Source organism: Lonchura striata, chromosome 21 (genome assembly GCF_050655825.1).
Source record: "Lonchura striata isolate lonStrDom1 chromosome 21, ASM5065582v1, whole genome shotgun sequence".
Lineage (NCBI taxonomy): Eukaryota > Metazoa > Chordata > Aves > Passeriformes > Estrildidae > Lonchura > Lonchura striata.
In genome coordinates, this window is record NC_140723.1 from 6,264,759 (window position 1) to 6,281,518 (window position 16,760).

A 16,760-nucleotide genomic window follows, 5' to 3' on the forward strand; every position below is an offset into this window, starting at 1 on the left:
TTTTTAAACATCTTCAAAAATCTTCCTTTGCTGCTTCAATATGGCATCAAAAACTTGGATTTTCTCTCTGTGACAGCTCCTTAATATGAAAACTCAGTATTGTTAACTACTGTAATGGGATCCTCCTTTTTAATATTTTTAAACGTCTTCAGAAATCTTCCTTTTCTGCTCCAATATTGTCCCAATAGTGGGAGCTGAAAGAAATATTACAGAGCAAGAGGTTCAAAGAGCTGTGAAAAATTGGGTTCTTGCCTAAATCCTTCAGTAGCTTCAATGTGCCCATTTTCAAAGTGTTTCCTGAAAAATACCTTCAAGTGTAAGTTTAATGCAGATTTGCAAAAAGCTTCTTCACAGCAGAACTACAGACATGTTTGTGAGTTTCAGAAATAGTTGCAGCTTATATAATACCATAGCTTTTGTGGAAGTTTAATTTGTATTTTTAGAATCTGAATACTCTTATAGCAATATTATTCCAAAAGATCCTTTTACGTCTCAGGCCTCAGAAACAACCACTGTGTCTGTCTTGAGATAGATGAGACAGTTCAGTGGGAAGTGCAGGAATGACAGTCCAGCAGTGTTTTGAGGGCATAAGTCAAGGGTTTTGTGTCACTGTATGACTTCACTCCCATGGGATTCAGGCTCTGGATTGCAGATTCTGGTTGAACGCAGCCACCACAATTGACAGTTAAGTCACAGATGTAAAATATAATTATGGGAAGTGGGTTCCTAAATATTGGCTTCCAAGCCACTTCATTCAAGGAGGACCTCCATTAATTTTCTGTAAGAGGTGGTTGGAGCTCCAGCATCATCAAGCACTGAAGGAGAACAGGATTTTCAGGTTCTGAGGTTTGAGTAAATTCCATTTATTACAGATGATACTCTACCACCTGAGGGCAGTGACCTATCTGGCAAAGAAAATCACAGGGATCTGCTCTAATAGTCACCAAACAGGGAAAATATTTTGGATTTATGGTTTACCTCAAAAATGAGGTCTGAATTAATTGGGGAAACCCAATTACCTCAGCCAGGATACAAAGGTGACGAACTCTAGGGCTGTCAACAAAAGGAACTTCCTACTTAAAGATTACAACATTTCAATCTAGGTTTCCCTTCTAAAACAAAATGAACAATGAACTCTGTACATGCAAAGAAATGCTGTTGTTTAGACATAACAGTTGTCATTTTAGTTATAAAAAATGCTTGTGTAAAAGATTTCACTTCCTGATATATGTACTTGAGAAATTTGGTCTGATAATGAGAAAAAACAAGCTGTAATAATAAAAGAAATATTCAGGAGGATGAGGGAAAGTATGACAACTAAGATACAGGATAGAAAACTGAATGCAATATTTAAAATTCAAATCAAACTGATGATTCCTGAGCATTGAAAGAATGATCATTTAACTCCAGTCGTTTAGAAATGTTGGTCACAGCCATGTTCTTGACACGTGGCAGACCTTGAATAAAAATCATCATCACAAGAAGTCTCAGGAGAAAACTTAATGGCATAAAGTTTGAAAAATAATCCTTTTTGAGTCTGACAAAGGTACTCTTAGGGTATCACAGAAGAAAGGGAGGAGCTGGCCATTCAATTTAAAAAAGTTTCAATGCTTTTTCTTTTAAACTGCAAAGCCACAGAAGACACTAAAAACCTTGAAAGCATCAGTGTCTATATTGATCTGAAATTTCAAATCTCTGTAAGAAAGCTACATTTACCATATAAGACAAGAGGTTGTTCCTCTTCTTTTCCTCTTTTATCAGTCAATCAGCATATGATCTGTAATTTCCTTTAACTGGTTTTCATCCCATCATCTTGAATACCCAGAGGAACCTTCTTTTCTTCTTGAAGAAAATCTTGTAGTAAATTGTCCTCATTATCCACTGCGATGTGAATTTCAGGTTTTTTGTTCAAGGCATTTTCTTCTTTGGAAAGGAGGGTTTCTTGCCCTGCTGGGGAATAACAGGAGGCGTGCCCATAATCCCTGCGAGCTGAGCCAGTCTGCTCGGGGCACTGGGAGCTGCAGTCTGCTCTGCAGAATTTAACAATGCACGTCACATTCACCTGCGTTCCTCCACTACCAGAATGTTCTGTCAAATAAACACAGAACACAGAGAATGAAACCAGAACAGGGCACTTGGATTCTTTATCCAGCTCTTTGACTTATTGACACTAAATATCTTGTTGTTTCACATAATTTAGTCAAGCTGGTTGAGTTGGTGCTGTAACATTTTGGTACCATAAAATCCACATCTCTCTCCAGAAATAAAAAGGCTACCAAAATTAATGCAGAGACCTGGATTGCAAACAATTTCTTGCCCATCTGTTGTCATTTCAAATGCTTTTGACATTGTTCTTTTGTAACTGCTCCCTTTGGGTTCTACTCCCACTCACAGGTAAGTGCCAACCACCTGATCCCTTAGCCCCTAAATACTTCTTTCTGCACTGAGAAAACTCTCTTTACTGTCTCAGGATGGCAACAATTTAAAACCATTTTTTCTTTTCAAAAGTTACTAAATTTTCTCTCTGCAGAACACGACTCAGATGTTTTATGTTGTCATTTAAACTTCTGCTAAAAAGACTCATTGATAAATTTCAAGAGGTTCGGGATCATTACTACCTGAACTCACAGAGCTGTGTCTGTCTCCACTCTGGAATTTAGGACCTTCGGGAGGTGAATGTTGCTGCTGAAACCCTCCTGGGTTTTTCTTTTCATAATTCTTTTTACTTATTGTACTGATGGTTGCAGACCCAGTTGTATTTAGGACACTACTGCTGGACCCAGAAGTTTCCAAGAGATGCTGTTGTTCCTGTTCAGAACTCCTGGAGTTCTGCCATTCTGTATCTCTGACTTCTTTGTCACACTGTTTTTCTGGAGGGGGAAAAGGCTGGAACATTTGCAGAGAAATGCAAAATGTTAATATTTAGGAAAAAAAAAAAAAAAGGCAACCCACTAGCAAAGATCTGGTCAGTATTTTGGCAGCTAAAGAAACCACTGATGATTGGAACTAGAGGAGCTTTAAGGTCCCTTCCAGTCCAAGCCATTCTATAATTAGTTTCATTTGCATAGAGATGAGTGCAAGTAAAATCTGTAACAGCTCATTAGGGGTTCAACAAAATGAACCAGTCTCCTGAAGGCACCCACAGCCCTGCTCTGATTATTAGGGACCAAAGGCTGTCCGATTGAGATATCAAAACCCCACCTGGATTTTACAGCTGTTTTTAGCCTCACACAAAGTGAGGGTGGGACATTATGTGGGATATATAAGGTACATCTTGCACCCTAGCTTGGGGACCAGACCACCCTGTTCTCCAGTTTTCTTGCTGCTGTGCAGTTTTCTTCTACTTGTAATTAAGTGAGAGTTTATGATTTCTGTATAACTTTTAAAGAAATTGAAGAGATGGAAAGAGAGGACACTCACCAAATCTGCTTCTGTAGCTGCTGCAGAGTACACAAGGGCTGCCAGTGAGCAAAGACAGTTTATTAGCACACAAACCTTCCCATTTGCAAGAGCTGCACCCTAAACTAGGCTGAGTGATCCCCTGCTCCTGGAATAACTTCAAATGTACATTTATTACACACAGTTTGAAAACATTGAAACCTGTATTGTATTCATTTTCTGACTTAAATTTAACCAGGAAGCAAAGAGAAGCCTCTGCATTAATTCATCATTTTTCTTGTATAGCGTCAGTGAGAAAAAGTATTGATGACAATAAACAATATTCATGTGTGTTTAATTATAACACTTGAAATTCTCTAATATTTAAATGATGAAGTACTGAATATTTAACAAGCTTCAGCAGAAGCACAACTGTTGCACAGCTGTCCAACTCCAAGGCTGTTGTGTGTTTAGATGATTACCTAAAATCTGAGGAACAAGACACTAATTTCAATCAACCACCAGGCTCAGGTTAATGGGAAATAAGGCAACACTTAGCAGTTTTTACAGATTTGCTTGTTTTCACTTCATGAATCTTACCTTTTTTTTTTGAGACTACACAATACCCCAAAATAGCAATTATGAAGACTAATAACAGTGGCCCTGCTACTGCTCCTGAAAATAAATAAAAAGAAGAAAATATTTAGCAGATTGATCTAACAAAGGATTGGATTAGAAAAAGGTAGTTTTGTAGTTTCTGTGCATGGCTACAAAAGTATTGTGTATGTCTGACATTCACATTTGATGCCTCAATCGTCAGGCACCAAGGTCTCATTTCAGTCACCACCACTTCATAAAAGTGAATTCTCCTCTCCTGAAAAGTGAGGACAGACTTTTGGCCTTGGTCACAAAAGGTATTTCTCCAGGCAAGCAAGAGTTTGTCACGTACAAGGCCAAGTAGCTCAAAATGCTCCTAAACATCTCTGCCTTCTGGGTGGGCTGTGAACAGGAGAGAACACATCCCCACCTGGGAATGCTGTCAGGATTTATGTCTCAGGAAAGGCTGACAGAAGACTCACAGATCTCTCACCAGGTCAGGTTTGCCTCAATCCAGAATTTAAGATACAACCTTTTCTACCAGCTATAGCAGCAATTATCAGGAAATGCCTTGTATAACTTAGATTGGGTTTTTTTATAAATATTTCCAGATTTACAAGGACCATAGAATGCACTGGGGTAGTGCAGATGCACAGGTAAAAACACAGTTCACTACAAGCAATGTCACATTAAATTAATTGAGCTCTTCTGAGGTTCTGTTTGGGTACAGGTGCCTGGTTTTGCACAGACACTGAGAACTAAATATAAACTTGGTTCCTGAGCAGACAAAAGCAACTTTAAATGAGTTAAAGCTCACCGGTGATGTGGGACAGGTCGGGTACAGAGTTTAACGTGACAGCTCGAGTTACTATCTCAGGTTTGTGGGAAGCTGAGCTTTGGGTCAGAAGTAGGTTCAAAACGGTGTGAGGCAGAACTGTGGCTGTTCCTGAGTCACTGCAAACAGTGTCATTCCTGCTGTTCCCAGGAACAGCCACTGATTTACAGCTGCAAGACACAAAAAGAGAAGTTAGGAACGACAGGAAGCCCTGCACAGTTAAGGCTGCTGTTGGACAGAACGCTGGCTCACATGGTATGGGCTGTGCAGCTGGTGGTGTAGGATTCCTCAGGGGAAAACGTGCCAGGAGGACAAGGTTTGCATTCTGTGTCTGTGCTGTCTGTCCCTTGAAACAAAGAGGAAAAAACTCCAGTTACTTATCTGGTGAGAAACAAGAATGAATAATCAGGTCTGCAAGAGATCCTAGCAGTGATAGAGAAGCAGTGCAAAAACAGTCTATAACTGTCACAGAAGACATTCACCCAACCCAAAAACATGATTAACCAGCTGTAAGTTTGGTGCCATTAAAGGCTGCAGACAAAGCTGAGCTTTTCACCAGCCTCACTACCATACTATTGAGTCCTGCATATTTTCAAAATTATTCCTATTTTTTTTAAATGTTCAGTGTTTTGAATATTTTTTAATTATTTATCATTTTGAGACAGATGTATTATCAGGGTGGTGGATTCCATCAATTAATAAAACCAGATCAATTCTGCAGGACAGCATAGAGTCATCATTAGTTACTGTACCCAAAATTCCATCTGAAGTTATTTTCCAAGGATTTAAGGAGTGATTAAGTGACCCTGGATCTCAGTCACTTGTACAGAACAAATCACCCAGTAGAGCAAAACGAAGATGAAGTTGGATTGGGAACTTTCTGATATACGACAGTAAGAAATTGCAATATGTCACTTTGGATATACCTCTGGAGAATACTGTCACTCTGGTTAGTGCCCACTTGCTAAGAATGTAAAAATAAACCCTAAAAGGAATGCACAACTGTAGGGAATTAGGCCAGAGTAAGTGTGCAGTAAGCAGAGTGTTTAAAATCAAATTACCTCTTCTGGAAACCCGGTAGCCTTTGCCACATTTTTTATGTGTTCTACAGAGTTCACAGTACTCGTCCAGCTTGGAAACACAGTACTTGTGGGGTGGGCAGCTACAGATTCTGTCCTGGGACCTAGTGCATGTTTGATTCTGTACAAGCCCTGGTTTTAAAACAAAAATAAAGCAAGATGTCATTGACAACATTTAAAATCACAATGTTTCCAGTGAACATGAGGTGATGTTTGCATACAAGTGGGCTTGTATAACACCATAAACCAAATGTGTTATAGGCCCCAATGTCTGCCTTTTCAGAAGTTTTCTCTCTCTAGGCAAGGAGAAATTTGCACCTGCGGTTGTGTTACATTTTGTCATAACCCCAAACGTGGCCATTTGTGTCACCACTGCCATACCTGGGGGCCACACTGAGATTTTCAGTCTCTGCAGATCATGTCACTGTATTTAATGTGTTCGGAGATTTTACTACAGATATTTTCATATTGTAATTAACCAGCTTTGTAAGATTATCTATTTATACGAGATCAAAGGTCCTTTCAACTTAGACTGTATCCTTAAAACTTACTTCTCAGTGAATCAAGTATATAATGTTCCACACCAATTTCCATTAGAAATAATGGAGAACAGAATGATTGAGTTAATTAATGGAGGTAATCTATTAGCCCAAAGTACAGGTGTTGGTACAATGTTCTACCTTAGGTACTGTTAAGCTGCTACAGTGAACAGAACCAGGGTGCTCTCACTGACTGCTGCTTTGCAAAATAAATAAGAGGAATATCACAACCCCTGTTTGCTGTTGTCACTTCAGCAGGCAAAATGAGAAATGGCAGGATGTTGGAAATGTAATTATCCATTTACCCGTGTCCAAGTCAGGTCTTAAGGTCTCTTGATGGGATGTTGTAAGCAGGAACTTATTCTACTGATGGCATTTGGAATATTTTATTGATGTAGTGCCTTAGATTTTAATAATATAAGATTGGTGTCTCATTTTGAGGACTAAAAAAGAAAGAGCCAGGGCTCCCTGCAAGACTTTTCCTTGATTCCTATCCCCAAATATTATACATTCCAAAAGCATGAGGACTTCACAAGTTATTGACAAAATCTCCTGGGTTTTTTAGGAGAAAAGACAAGGTTAAACCAAGCTCAGTTTTGAGCAAGCCTCTTTACTGATCCAAGCTTACCTTTCCTGCAGGGTGGTGAGCAGGCAAAGCACTGTGGAGAATGATTCCAGATTGCTGTGTAAGTTTTAGGTCTGCAGGGGCTGCACTTGGTGTCCACGGTGTGACTGCAGCTCCCTGTCCTATACTGACCTGTTAAAAGAAAAATAACCCAAACCAAAACAGAGAAAACATCCCACTGGAAAAGATCACGAGGAATTAAGTCTCATTCTGAGCTGTAGAATCCTTTCCCTTCACTGACATTTTCAGATTGGTATCATACACCATACATTGATGTAGAGGACTGCATGTCTCCACAGGGAAAGTCTGATTTATGTCCATCCACATTTGACCCTTTTTCCTACATTCAGTTCAGTGGATTCCAGACACATTCAAAACAAGGCAGCCTCAGTCCTGAACAAAACCCTTAGGTGCAGCTACCACAAAACATAAACCAAACATTTTACCTTGGCAGAAGCTGTTTTGTGGTGAACACGTGGAGGTGTTTCACAACCTCAGGCACACTCCAGAATGATGTGCCTGAGCGAGACCCTTACTGCTATTACAGGCAGTGAGTGGAGACATCAAGTCACATCACAAACAGGCCTGAATTGGAACTTCACCACTTGTCACTATGAAAGGGACACGAGCCCACTGTTTCTCCCTCACCTCTCCATCCAGCCCTAACAGAGCCAAGCAGGGAGTTTCTGAAACCTGACTACCTGGAGCTCTCTCCATTCCATCGAGAGGGTGAGGGTCTACTCATCCTCTGGACCCCTTCAGAGGTCCTAATAAAGATTCTTAGTGGAACCCCATACAAGGACTCCATCCTTCGTTCTGCCTCCAAACACACGGAGGGCTGCAGTCACTCGGCGAGAGCGCAGAGATGCCTGTGCCACCAGGATGTCCTTCTAAGGACATTTCTCCAGGAGGGTCTGCCTGTGCCACCAGTGTCCTTCTAAGGACATTTCTCCAGGAGAGTCCCTGTGCCACCAGGATGTTCTTTGAAGGACATTTCTCCAGGAGGGTCTGCCTGTGCCACCAGTGTCCTTCTAAGGACATTTCTCCAGGAGGGTCGTGGCTGGTCTCTGACCAGCACCCACTTCCTGCCATGACAGCTGGCATTCCAGACAAAGTCAAAAGCTATCACAGGTGGTTTTGATTTACTAAAATATGAATATCGATCTAATATCGATATCCAACTGAGACAGACAAAAACTCTCTAACAGTTTAAAGTTAGAAAGTGTACGTTTCTTGCAATGGCTGGGCAGTACGTGGGATGACTCCCTAATGAGCACTGTGAAAATCACAGGTGTTACAAAGCCCTTTTATTTACAGAAGTCTTGAATACACAAAATATGAATGCATATTCATATCCCTGTCCCCTCCTCTGCTGCACTCCATATGCTAATTGGCAAAAAATCCATTAAGCATTCGTAGTTCTGTTCCCTGAAATGAGCTGGAGATCCATTTGGGAGGGGTTTCCAAAATGAGGAAGTAAAATAAGTCTTCCTCGTTCTGACCTTTCTACCTTTCTCATGCATACATGAGAAATGAATCCTTGTGGTTTTCCTGTGTTCAATGGATTCTTCAAGTATGGGAAGTCTGCAACTGTTTTGTGTCCCTGAGATCTGTTTATCACATTCTGTTTTTCATGATAAGCACAGCTACCCAAACATAAACCTGACAAGCAATGAGTTAATAGATCCTGAACATCTTATCTAAGATCCAGCTACTGTTAACTATGAACAAAGCCTTTCTATCTACTTCCACTAACTCAGCAACATCTAATTTAACTATCATCTTAACTTTCCTAAAATCCTTAATTCTTCAAAATGAATGCCTCAGTTTCTCCAAAGCTTCTCACCACCAACAGAGTTTGTACTATTTCTCACATTTAGTACAGTGGTGAGAGCATGTAAATATGAGTTCCAACACATTAATTTTGGAGAAAACACCTCAATTGCCATTTCCCTTTCATGTGAAAGGAGAAAGAAGATAAAAGTCAATGTCTCATATCCTTTACAAAAATATCCTGGAAAACATACTCAGGAAGCAGAAATAACACTGAAAAATTGTTAGAGGTGCTTGGAGAATCTGTTTTTCAAAAGAAGAGGCCCTGTAGGTGAGCCAAATTAATTCTTTCCAAAGACTTTGTTTTTCCCTGTATTGAATTAAAGCTTTACATTCTGCATCCTACATCCTGCTAATGATCTAGGCTGATTCACTGAACACCACATAGCACAACTGAAAAGTTTTACTTATGAATTACCATCTTTCATCTGTCATGAACAAAGGAAGTTTGACAGATCTATCTAGATAATTTCAGTTAATTCAAGAAACTGCAGCTGTTTCAGTAAATACTGATTTCCTGTTTAAACTTCCGGATCTGACAGACACTTGGCATTTGTGGAGACAAATTTTCTTTGCTCAGCATGTTCATCGCTCACAGGAAGAAAAGGCAGGGTTTTTTTGGTTTTTTTTTTTCTGTATCTAATATAATAATATAGTTGCTACTTGTTGCAAAAACTCTACTACCAAAATCTCCAAAGTACGTTACTATCCCCCACAAAAAACCAATCTCAAAACCCACAATGACTTTGGCTGACTACAAGTCACTCAAAATCACCCCTGGAGTGTAGGACATGACAGCTCAGAGCAGTGTCTGCAGTCCTGTCCCCAGTCTGACAGAGTTCTGCAGTGTCTGATTTACAGGAAAAGACAACAACTCCCATAATGAGCAAAAATTGATGGAAAACCCCTTAGATAAGTGACATTATCATAGTACAAAAACCAAGTTTTACTTCATGTCCTGTTTTACAATACATAATTTTATTGGTGGGCTTGAGTCTGTGTTGCCTAATTTTTGTAATTCCTTTAGTGAGCTGTTGCTTCCCCTCCAATGTTGACTAAAATTACTTTAATTACTTTAATGAAAACCTCATGCAGAGCTGTGCTTACACAAGCTCAGAACCTACCTCCTGGTAAGCCCCAGCACAGTTAAACTTGTAGGAAAATTCCAGTTCTGATGGACAATGTGCCTCTTTTGCAGATGTTTTGCAGTCATAGTGTTTTGTTGTCTTTGTTGAGGAAGAATGCATTAAACAGCAAAAATCTGATGCACTTTAGAGGTATAAGTAATCAAAATACACCTGAAAACTGAGTGAATTTGGCTGTGTAAAGTAATGGTTTGAATTATAACCTACCTGGAGGGCACTGGCTGCAGCATTTATTAAGTTCTTCATGGTAGAATTCAGTGCTGGGATTGTTGCATTGTGCAAACCGTGGCGTGTAAGGTAATGAATATTCCTAGGAGAAATCAAGGGGAAGTCATGAGTCACAAGCCCATTCTGATCTGGAATTAGAGGCTCAAAAGAGACAAATACCTCGAGACCAGTGCAATCACAAGCACCTTCCTTTCCAAGGCACCAATGTAGCTCCAGTGGAACAAACACAGCAGATGCCAAGAGGCTGCAGGGCACTGAGCAGCTCGTGAGCTGCATGTGATTGTTCTGAGGTTCCTCTGTTTTCCAAAGATCCACCACCACAAACAAAGGGATTTCTCCAGGTTTTAGGTTCAAAAGAGTGCAGTGGAGCTATGGGATTAGCATCATATCTGTTCATTACTGCATCCTCCAAACCAAAGGGCTGAGTGCCTTATCCTCAGCTGCCATGGCTCAAACAACATTTGGCAAAACAGAAATTCCCACCTGTGGGTTTGTGGGAGAACCATTTACTCTAAAGTGGCTCAAAAACTTCAGTCAACCTTTCCAAAGAAAAGAGGAAAAGGCTTTTATCTTTCCAGACACTCTGTGATTCCTTCCTGAGCAAGAAAGGCGTTGATGTTTTGAAAATGATGTCTCCAAAAACTGCACAGCTGCTTCAAGAAGCAGCACCTTTGCAGAAGGTGCAGACAAATATGCAGATTAAATGCATTAGAGACAATCATGAAATGCAGGGTGCCTAATTTCAGCTCACACTGATGAGCCCAGCTCAACGACTTCAATGAACAAGTGTCAAATTATTTGATGACTTACTATTTTCAAAGGGAAAAACACACTCACTTCAACAAGGCTCCTGTGTAGGTAGGACAGGCGTAGGAGTTTTCTGCTAGACCAAAAAGGCACTGTTAAAAAAGGATGTGACACTGCTCAGCTTTAAGGCATCATTGCAGTCTGAAGAGATTGCTCCATGCATAATCTACACACATTTAGAGGAATCATTACTAAAACCAAAAAAAAAAAAAAAAAATCTAAACAGGAACAAAATCTTGGGAAGCTGGTAATGAAAATATCCTTCCACCTTGTTGAATAACATGTTGAATATCTAGTGTGTCTTCACACTACTGACAAAGGAGATTAACATTTCCCACACTCAGCAATTGCTTAAAGGGAATTTCCTTATGCAGCTCATTGAAATATTCTACCTTTTATTTAGCTGTGATCAGAAACAGGATTTTGTCAACCTACTCAATAGCCAGTGTCAAAAAAAACCCTTTTCTGAGAATGTGAAGGCAGAGAAAAGTCTTCTTGAGTTTAGATATCATAGGATGGACAATGATAAAACTTGATAAAACCTGTTTGCAGACCTGTGCTGACACTAAAATTTGATGAAGGAGAAAAGAGCTCTGCTCTCATCAAAAGTATTTTTTATTAAGTTACTCTTTTATTAGAAGAGGAAAGATCAAGTGTTGTCATCCCATTTGTGTAGTCACTATGATCAACTCCATTAAAACAAGCAGTTGAGAGCCTTTTCAGTGAAGTTTATGTTTAGCTTCACTGCAAGAGCAGATGGGGGGAAAAAAAGGAGAAATGCAATAAACCACATCACAAATGACCCTGCTGGTGAGGCTTCCTGGCAAAAAAAAAAAAAAAAAAAAAAAAAAAAAAAAAAAATTATCTCATGCTCTTCCCTGTCTGTTGTAAATCCTGCCCTGTGAGCTACAGAGACAGGAAAAGCTGTCAGATGCTGGCTTCACACCTGTTTCTCTGAAGTTGTGCTTGGAAGGATCTCTCCACTGTCTGATACAATCTCCCTGAAATTTTAGCTGATGAGCTGTGGCTCTCAGTGACTTATAATTGACAATTTCTTCCCAAATGTCCTCAGAGAACATTATGGGAAATGAAAAGGGAGTTGTGACTGGCTTAGAAACGATTTACACAGCCACAGCCACGTGCTCAGCTTGGTTTGCCCTGGAAGGATTCCATTCATTTGGTAGATCCCAATTTTCTGGCACTGTCACCAGTCCTAAAGGCTGAGTTGGGCCATATAAGATTTCTGTCTGGCATCCAGATGCATTGGCTATTTTGCACTGAAGACTGATGAGTAGAGGCCAGATTCTATTTCACAACCTTTGCATTTTGCTAGTGTTTGTATCTCTCACAAGTCCCTGTTTTACCCTGTTTTTACTTTAATTCAGTGTCCTACGAGAAGATTGTGTGAAGGGAAACTAACCTGATGCTGTACATTTTGCATTACTGGCTCAGAACTTCTCAGTTTAGGTAGCATTGTCTAATGGCAGCTAATTTAAAAGAAATTTATAAGGACAAAATTAAGACTTTGGAAGACTTAATTTAATTTAGATACAAGAAGAAATAAAATGCCTCATCTATCAGTAGAGGCGCAAACATTTTTAAACACAAAATTCAGTCTGGCTCTATGCACATCAAATGAAGCAATACATTTTGGCATAGAAATGGGTAAACTATGTTTGCCTTTGACTTTATAACTCACTAGGGAGATTTTTGCAATGCCTTGCATCAAGCAATAACTAAAATGTTTCATCCACAGAGTCAGGGACTCCAGACTCTTTGGAATTCCTGCATTGTTTGGATCATTTTCCTGCTTGCACTACAGAGATTACTATACAGGTGACCTAATTTGTCCCTGGAGAGGAGTGGGTTAACTGTAACCTCCACACCAACTGAGAGGACTTTATGTGTAATTAAATTTAACTATCTTAAATAATAAAAATAAAACATGCTAATATAATGGAGGAATCTATATAAATCCATTCATATAACACTCATGTTCACTCAAGGCCATTTAAACAAAGATATTTAAGCATATATTTTAATCCTAATTCACCTCTACATTTCTGTTGATCTCCTTTTCATACATTTGCCTTCCAACTCAAGCTGTGAGTCAGAGGAGTCTGAAGAGGAACTGCATTAGTGTACAAAATTCTTCACACACGTGAAACCACAATGAAGTCACTGAGGTCTCTGTTAGATAAAATCTGTTTCTATGGAAAGGACTTGAGACACAGAGACACTATTTTGCTGAGCTACCAGACCTACCAGAGGCAGGAAAAAACAGAATTCTGTCTAAAATACTTAAACTTATCCTTTAAAAAAAAAAAAAAAAATCTGTTGAAGTTGAGTTACCAGATAACAACGTCACCCAAATCAGCTGGAGCTGTATCAGGCTGTACCAACTTTACTCAATCCATAAAGTTTCTTTCAAAGCTGCTGTGCTGCACATCTCTCAAAGATTGCAGTCCATTATGTGAATTATTCTCTATATTGCACTTTACTTGTGTAAAGCAGGAGTCCTTGCAGAGCCACACACCAACAGATTTACATCCCCCCTCCCTGGGAGTCGGTGTCTCTTTGCTGTCAGGAATTCTGCTTCATTGCCACTCAGCACCAGAATATGAAAACATCTTCCCATGAGAAAGCAGGGGGATGCACAGAATATGGAAGCTGTTCACAACATGCAAGAATTGTAAGTCTAAGTTTGTAGAAGACAAGGTATATTTTATAATATATCTATTTGGAAAAACATATTTCACCAGTTATTCTCTTTGAAAACTTTAAGCTATTACTGATAAGTTTGGTGATTCAATTGTTCAAAATGGCAAAAATAATGTTCAGTTCCTGTGTCTAACACAAGGACCAAGGCTGGGAACTTTCAGAGTCTCCCAGAGAAAAAACCCAAGAAGTAGTGTCACTCAAGAGCTATTGCTTTACCAGTTTGTCTCCCTCAAAAATAAAGTCTTCTTTAACAAATCACTGTTAAAATTTATATAACAGGCATGGGTTTTTCTCCAGCTCTGTGGCAGGTGTGGTATTCTAAAACTATGGTATTTAATTTTATAACATTACATATAAGCTTTTCCTTATTTTATCACAGTGCAAAAAGTGATGCTGAAAGTTTCTGTCATTATTTCCATCGTTCTGTTTTGGTGATATTTGGAGTGAGAGGAGAGCTAATTCCATTTGAACCAAAGTCCCTTGCTCAGCAGAAAACATGACAAACTTAAATTCTGGTGATAAGTTCTGCTACAATCTGTTCTTACAATTCTCCTACAATAAGTTCTTTCTCTATCTGCTTTATCCTATCCATTGCAAGGTGTCCAGTAAATCAGGTTCAAAACACTCTCACCTTAAAATCAGAGCTGAATTAAAAATTAGCAGAAAAAGTTAAAATAATTATTTTTAAATATTACCAGTTCACTGTAGCACCCTGGACTCCCTAAAAGACCACTGTGTAATTCCAGGTTCAATACATATTCTGACATCCTCACCTGATTTCACTGAACCTTTATTCTATCCAGCCTAAATTCCTGTGATTAAATAAACATGTAAATAATATAATTATCCCATGAGAACACAGTGACCTGGACATCTCAGCAACATTTCCATTTTTATCTTCACAATCCTGAACATTTTAAAACCAGATAGAAAAGTGCTACCAAGACACCAGCACATACTGTAAATGCAGGTGAACCCAATGGGAAGAAATGCTGATGTCTGATTCAATTCAGAAGGCTGAATTATTTCTTTATTATAACTATATTAAAATACATTAATATACTATATAAAAGGAGGATATTAAAACTATATATTATTTTTTCTGACCCTATCTCTAACTCAACTCATGACCCTCTCTGAGAGTCCAGCCCCAGGTGGGTTGGATTGACCATCAGGCTCAAAAAATCCTCACCAGAATCCAACCAAGCAACCACCCCAGGTAAACAATTCTCCAAACACATTCCACATGGGAAAACAAGGAGCAGAAATAGAAATTGTTTTCTCTTTCATTTCTCTCTGTGCACCTCTATGAAAAATCCTAAAAGAGAGAGATATGTGCTTACCACAAGTACAGAAAACACTGAGTGGAAGGCAAACAGATCCCATTGAGCTTTTTTGGCTGACACAGTTACAAACCCTCCTGGCCAAGCAGTGCTGCAGCTGGATATGGAACAGGACAAGGAAGGGGAACAGCAACAGCTGCAGCACATCAGATCTTCGCTGCAAGTTAAAAGGTTTTTCTATTTAAATAGGGAAGAGTTCTAGGGAACCAACGGAGAACAAGTTCTTCCTGTGTAAACAATGTAAGATAGATATGGGTTTACACTCTGCAATTGCCAGGATGCTCACCACGTTTTTTTTACAAACATTCAAATAAGCCTGCAAAATCAACATATTTCCGATGAAAATCCAGGAAAAAATTATTAGTCAAGAAGCAACAACAACATAGACAAAGGCTGAGCTTTGAAGTTCTAAGAATGAGATTGTTGTAGAGATCACGGTGAATCCAGCCCAAGCCCAGGGGCACAGAGGTGACAAGGGACAGACAGGAGACAAAGGACAGGTGACAAGGGACAGACAGGGGACAAGGGACAGGAGACAAAGGACCGGTGACAAGGGACAGGGGACAAGGGACAGACAGGGGACAAGGGGCAGGAGACAAAGGACCGGTGACAAGGGACAGGGGACAAGGGACAGACAGGGGACAAGGGACAGGAGACAAAGGACCAGTGACAAGGGACAGGGGACAAGGGACAGACAGGGGACAAGGGACAGGAGACAAAGGACCGGTGACAAGGGACAGGAGACAAGGGACAGACAGGGGACAAGGGACAGGAGACAAAGGACCGGTGACAAGGGACAGGGGACAAGGGACAGACAGGTGACAAGGGACAGGTGACAAGGGACAGGTGACAAGGGACAGACAGGAGACAAAGGACAGGTGACAAGGGGCAGACAGGGGACAAGGGGCAGGAGACAAAGGACAGGTGACAAGGGACAGGTGACAAGGGACAGACAGGAGACAAAGGACAGGTGACAAGGGGCAGACAGGGGACAAGGGGCAGGAGACAAAGGACAGGTGACAAGGGACAGGTGACAAGGGACAGACAGGAGACAAGGGACCAGTGACAAGGGGCAGACAGGGGACAAGGGGAGGGCAGGTGACAAACGCCGCAGTGAGACGCTGCCCGCCCGCCGCGCATCTCCCGAGCGGCACCACCGGGCGATGCCCGCCCGCGTTTCCCCGCTGCGCTCCCGCTTTGCAGCATCGCCCCCGCCCGGTCCCGCTCACCCGCCCGGCTGCGGCGCCGATCAGCGCCGGGATCGGTCCCGGGAGCAGCACCGGGAGCAGCGCCGGGATCGGTCCCAGGAGCATCGCCGGGATTGGACCCAGGAGCATCGCCGGGATTGGACCCAGGAGCATCACCGGGATCGGTCCCAGGAGCAGCACCGGGTCGGACCCAGGAGCAGCACCGGGTCGGACCCAGGAGCGGCCCCGGGAGCGGCCCCGGGAGCGGCCCCATCGCCGCCGCTGCGGGGCGGGCCGGCTCCGGCTCCGGCTCCGGCTCCGGCTCCTCCCCGGGCGGCCCCAGGAGCGGCCGCGCATCCCCGCGGCTCTGTGAGCATCCGAGTGCTTCGCCCCACTGCGTTCCAGTATTCATTAAAGCTCACCCTACTGAAACGTAAATTTTA

The 16,760-nt window shown here is 41.2% G+C and overlaps 1 protein-coding gene across 5 annotated transcripts; it reads right to left on the minus strand.

The window, feature by feature from the left end:
• Positions 1–1,718: 1,718 nt before the first annotated feature.
• TNFRSF1B (TNF receptor superfamily member 1B) lies at positions 1,719–16,689 on the minus strand. 5 transcript variants are annotated; one of them, XM_085558948.1, is made up of 10 exons: positions 16,360–16,689; positions 10,239–10,341; positions 7,057–7,185; positions 5,872–6,021; positions 5,063–5,156; positions 4,793–4,980; positions 3,979–4,053; positions 3,421–3,458; positions 2,629–2,886; positions 1,719–2,088 (listed from the first exon to the last, which is right to left on the minus strand). In XM_085558948.1, the coding sequence occupies exons 1-10, from the start codon at positions 16,672–16,674 to the stop codon at positions 2,059–2,061; spliced, it is 1,380 nt and encodes a 459-aa protein (XP_085415074.1). In that variant the 5' UTR covers positions 16,675–16,689; the 3' UTR covers positions 1,719–2,058. The 5 variants fall into 5 exon arrangements, with proteins under 5 accessions (XP_085415074.1, XP_077644350.2, XP_085415076.1 ...); XM_077788224.2 differs by having other exon boundaries at positions 2,619–2,886; positions 16,360–16,619; XM_085558950.1 differs by lacking the exon at positions 16,360–16,689 and adding an exon at positions 15,131–15,440.
• Between the last annotated feature and the right edge of the window lie 71 nt (positions 16,690–16,760).

Bases quoted from the DNA above. Each gene is read 5' to 3' on its own strand.
- TNFRSF1B (XM_085558946.1), bottom strand. From the start codon at position 15,277: ATGTGCTGCAGCTGTTGCTGTTCCCCTTCCTTGTCCTGTTCCATATCC. The intron at 10,342-15,130 runs GTAAGCACATAT...GATTTCTCCTAG, and splicing joins CAGTGTTTTCTGTACTTGTG to GAATATTCATTACCTTACAC. The intron at 4,054-4,792 runs GTGAGCTTTAAC...ATTTATTTTCAG, and splicing joins CGACCTGTCCCACATCACCG to GAGCAGTAGCAGGGCCACTG.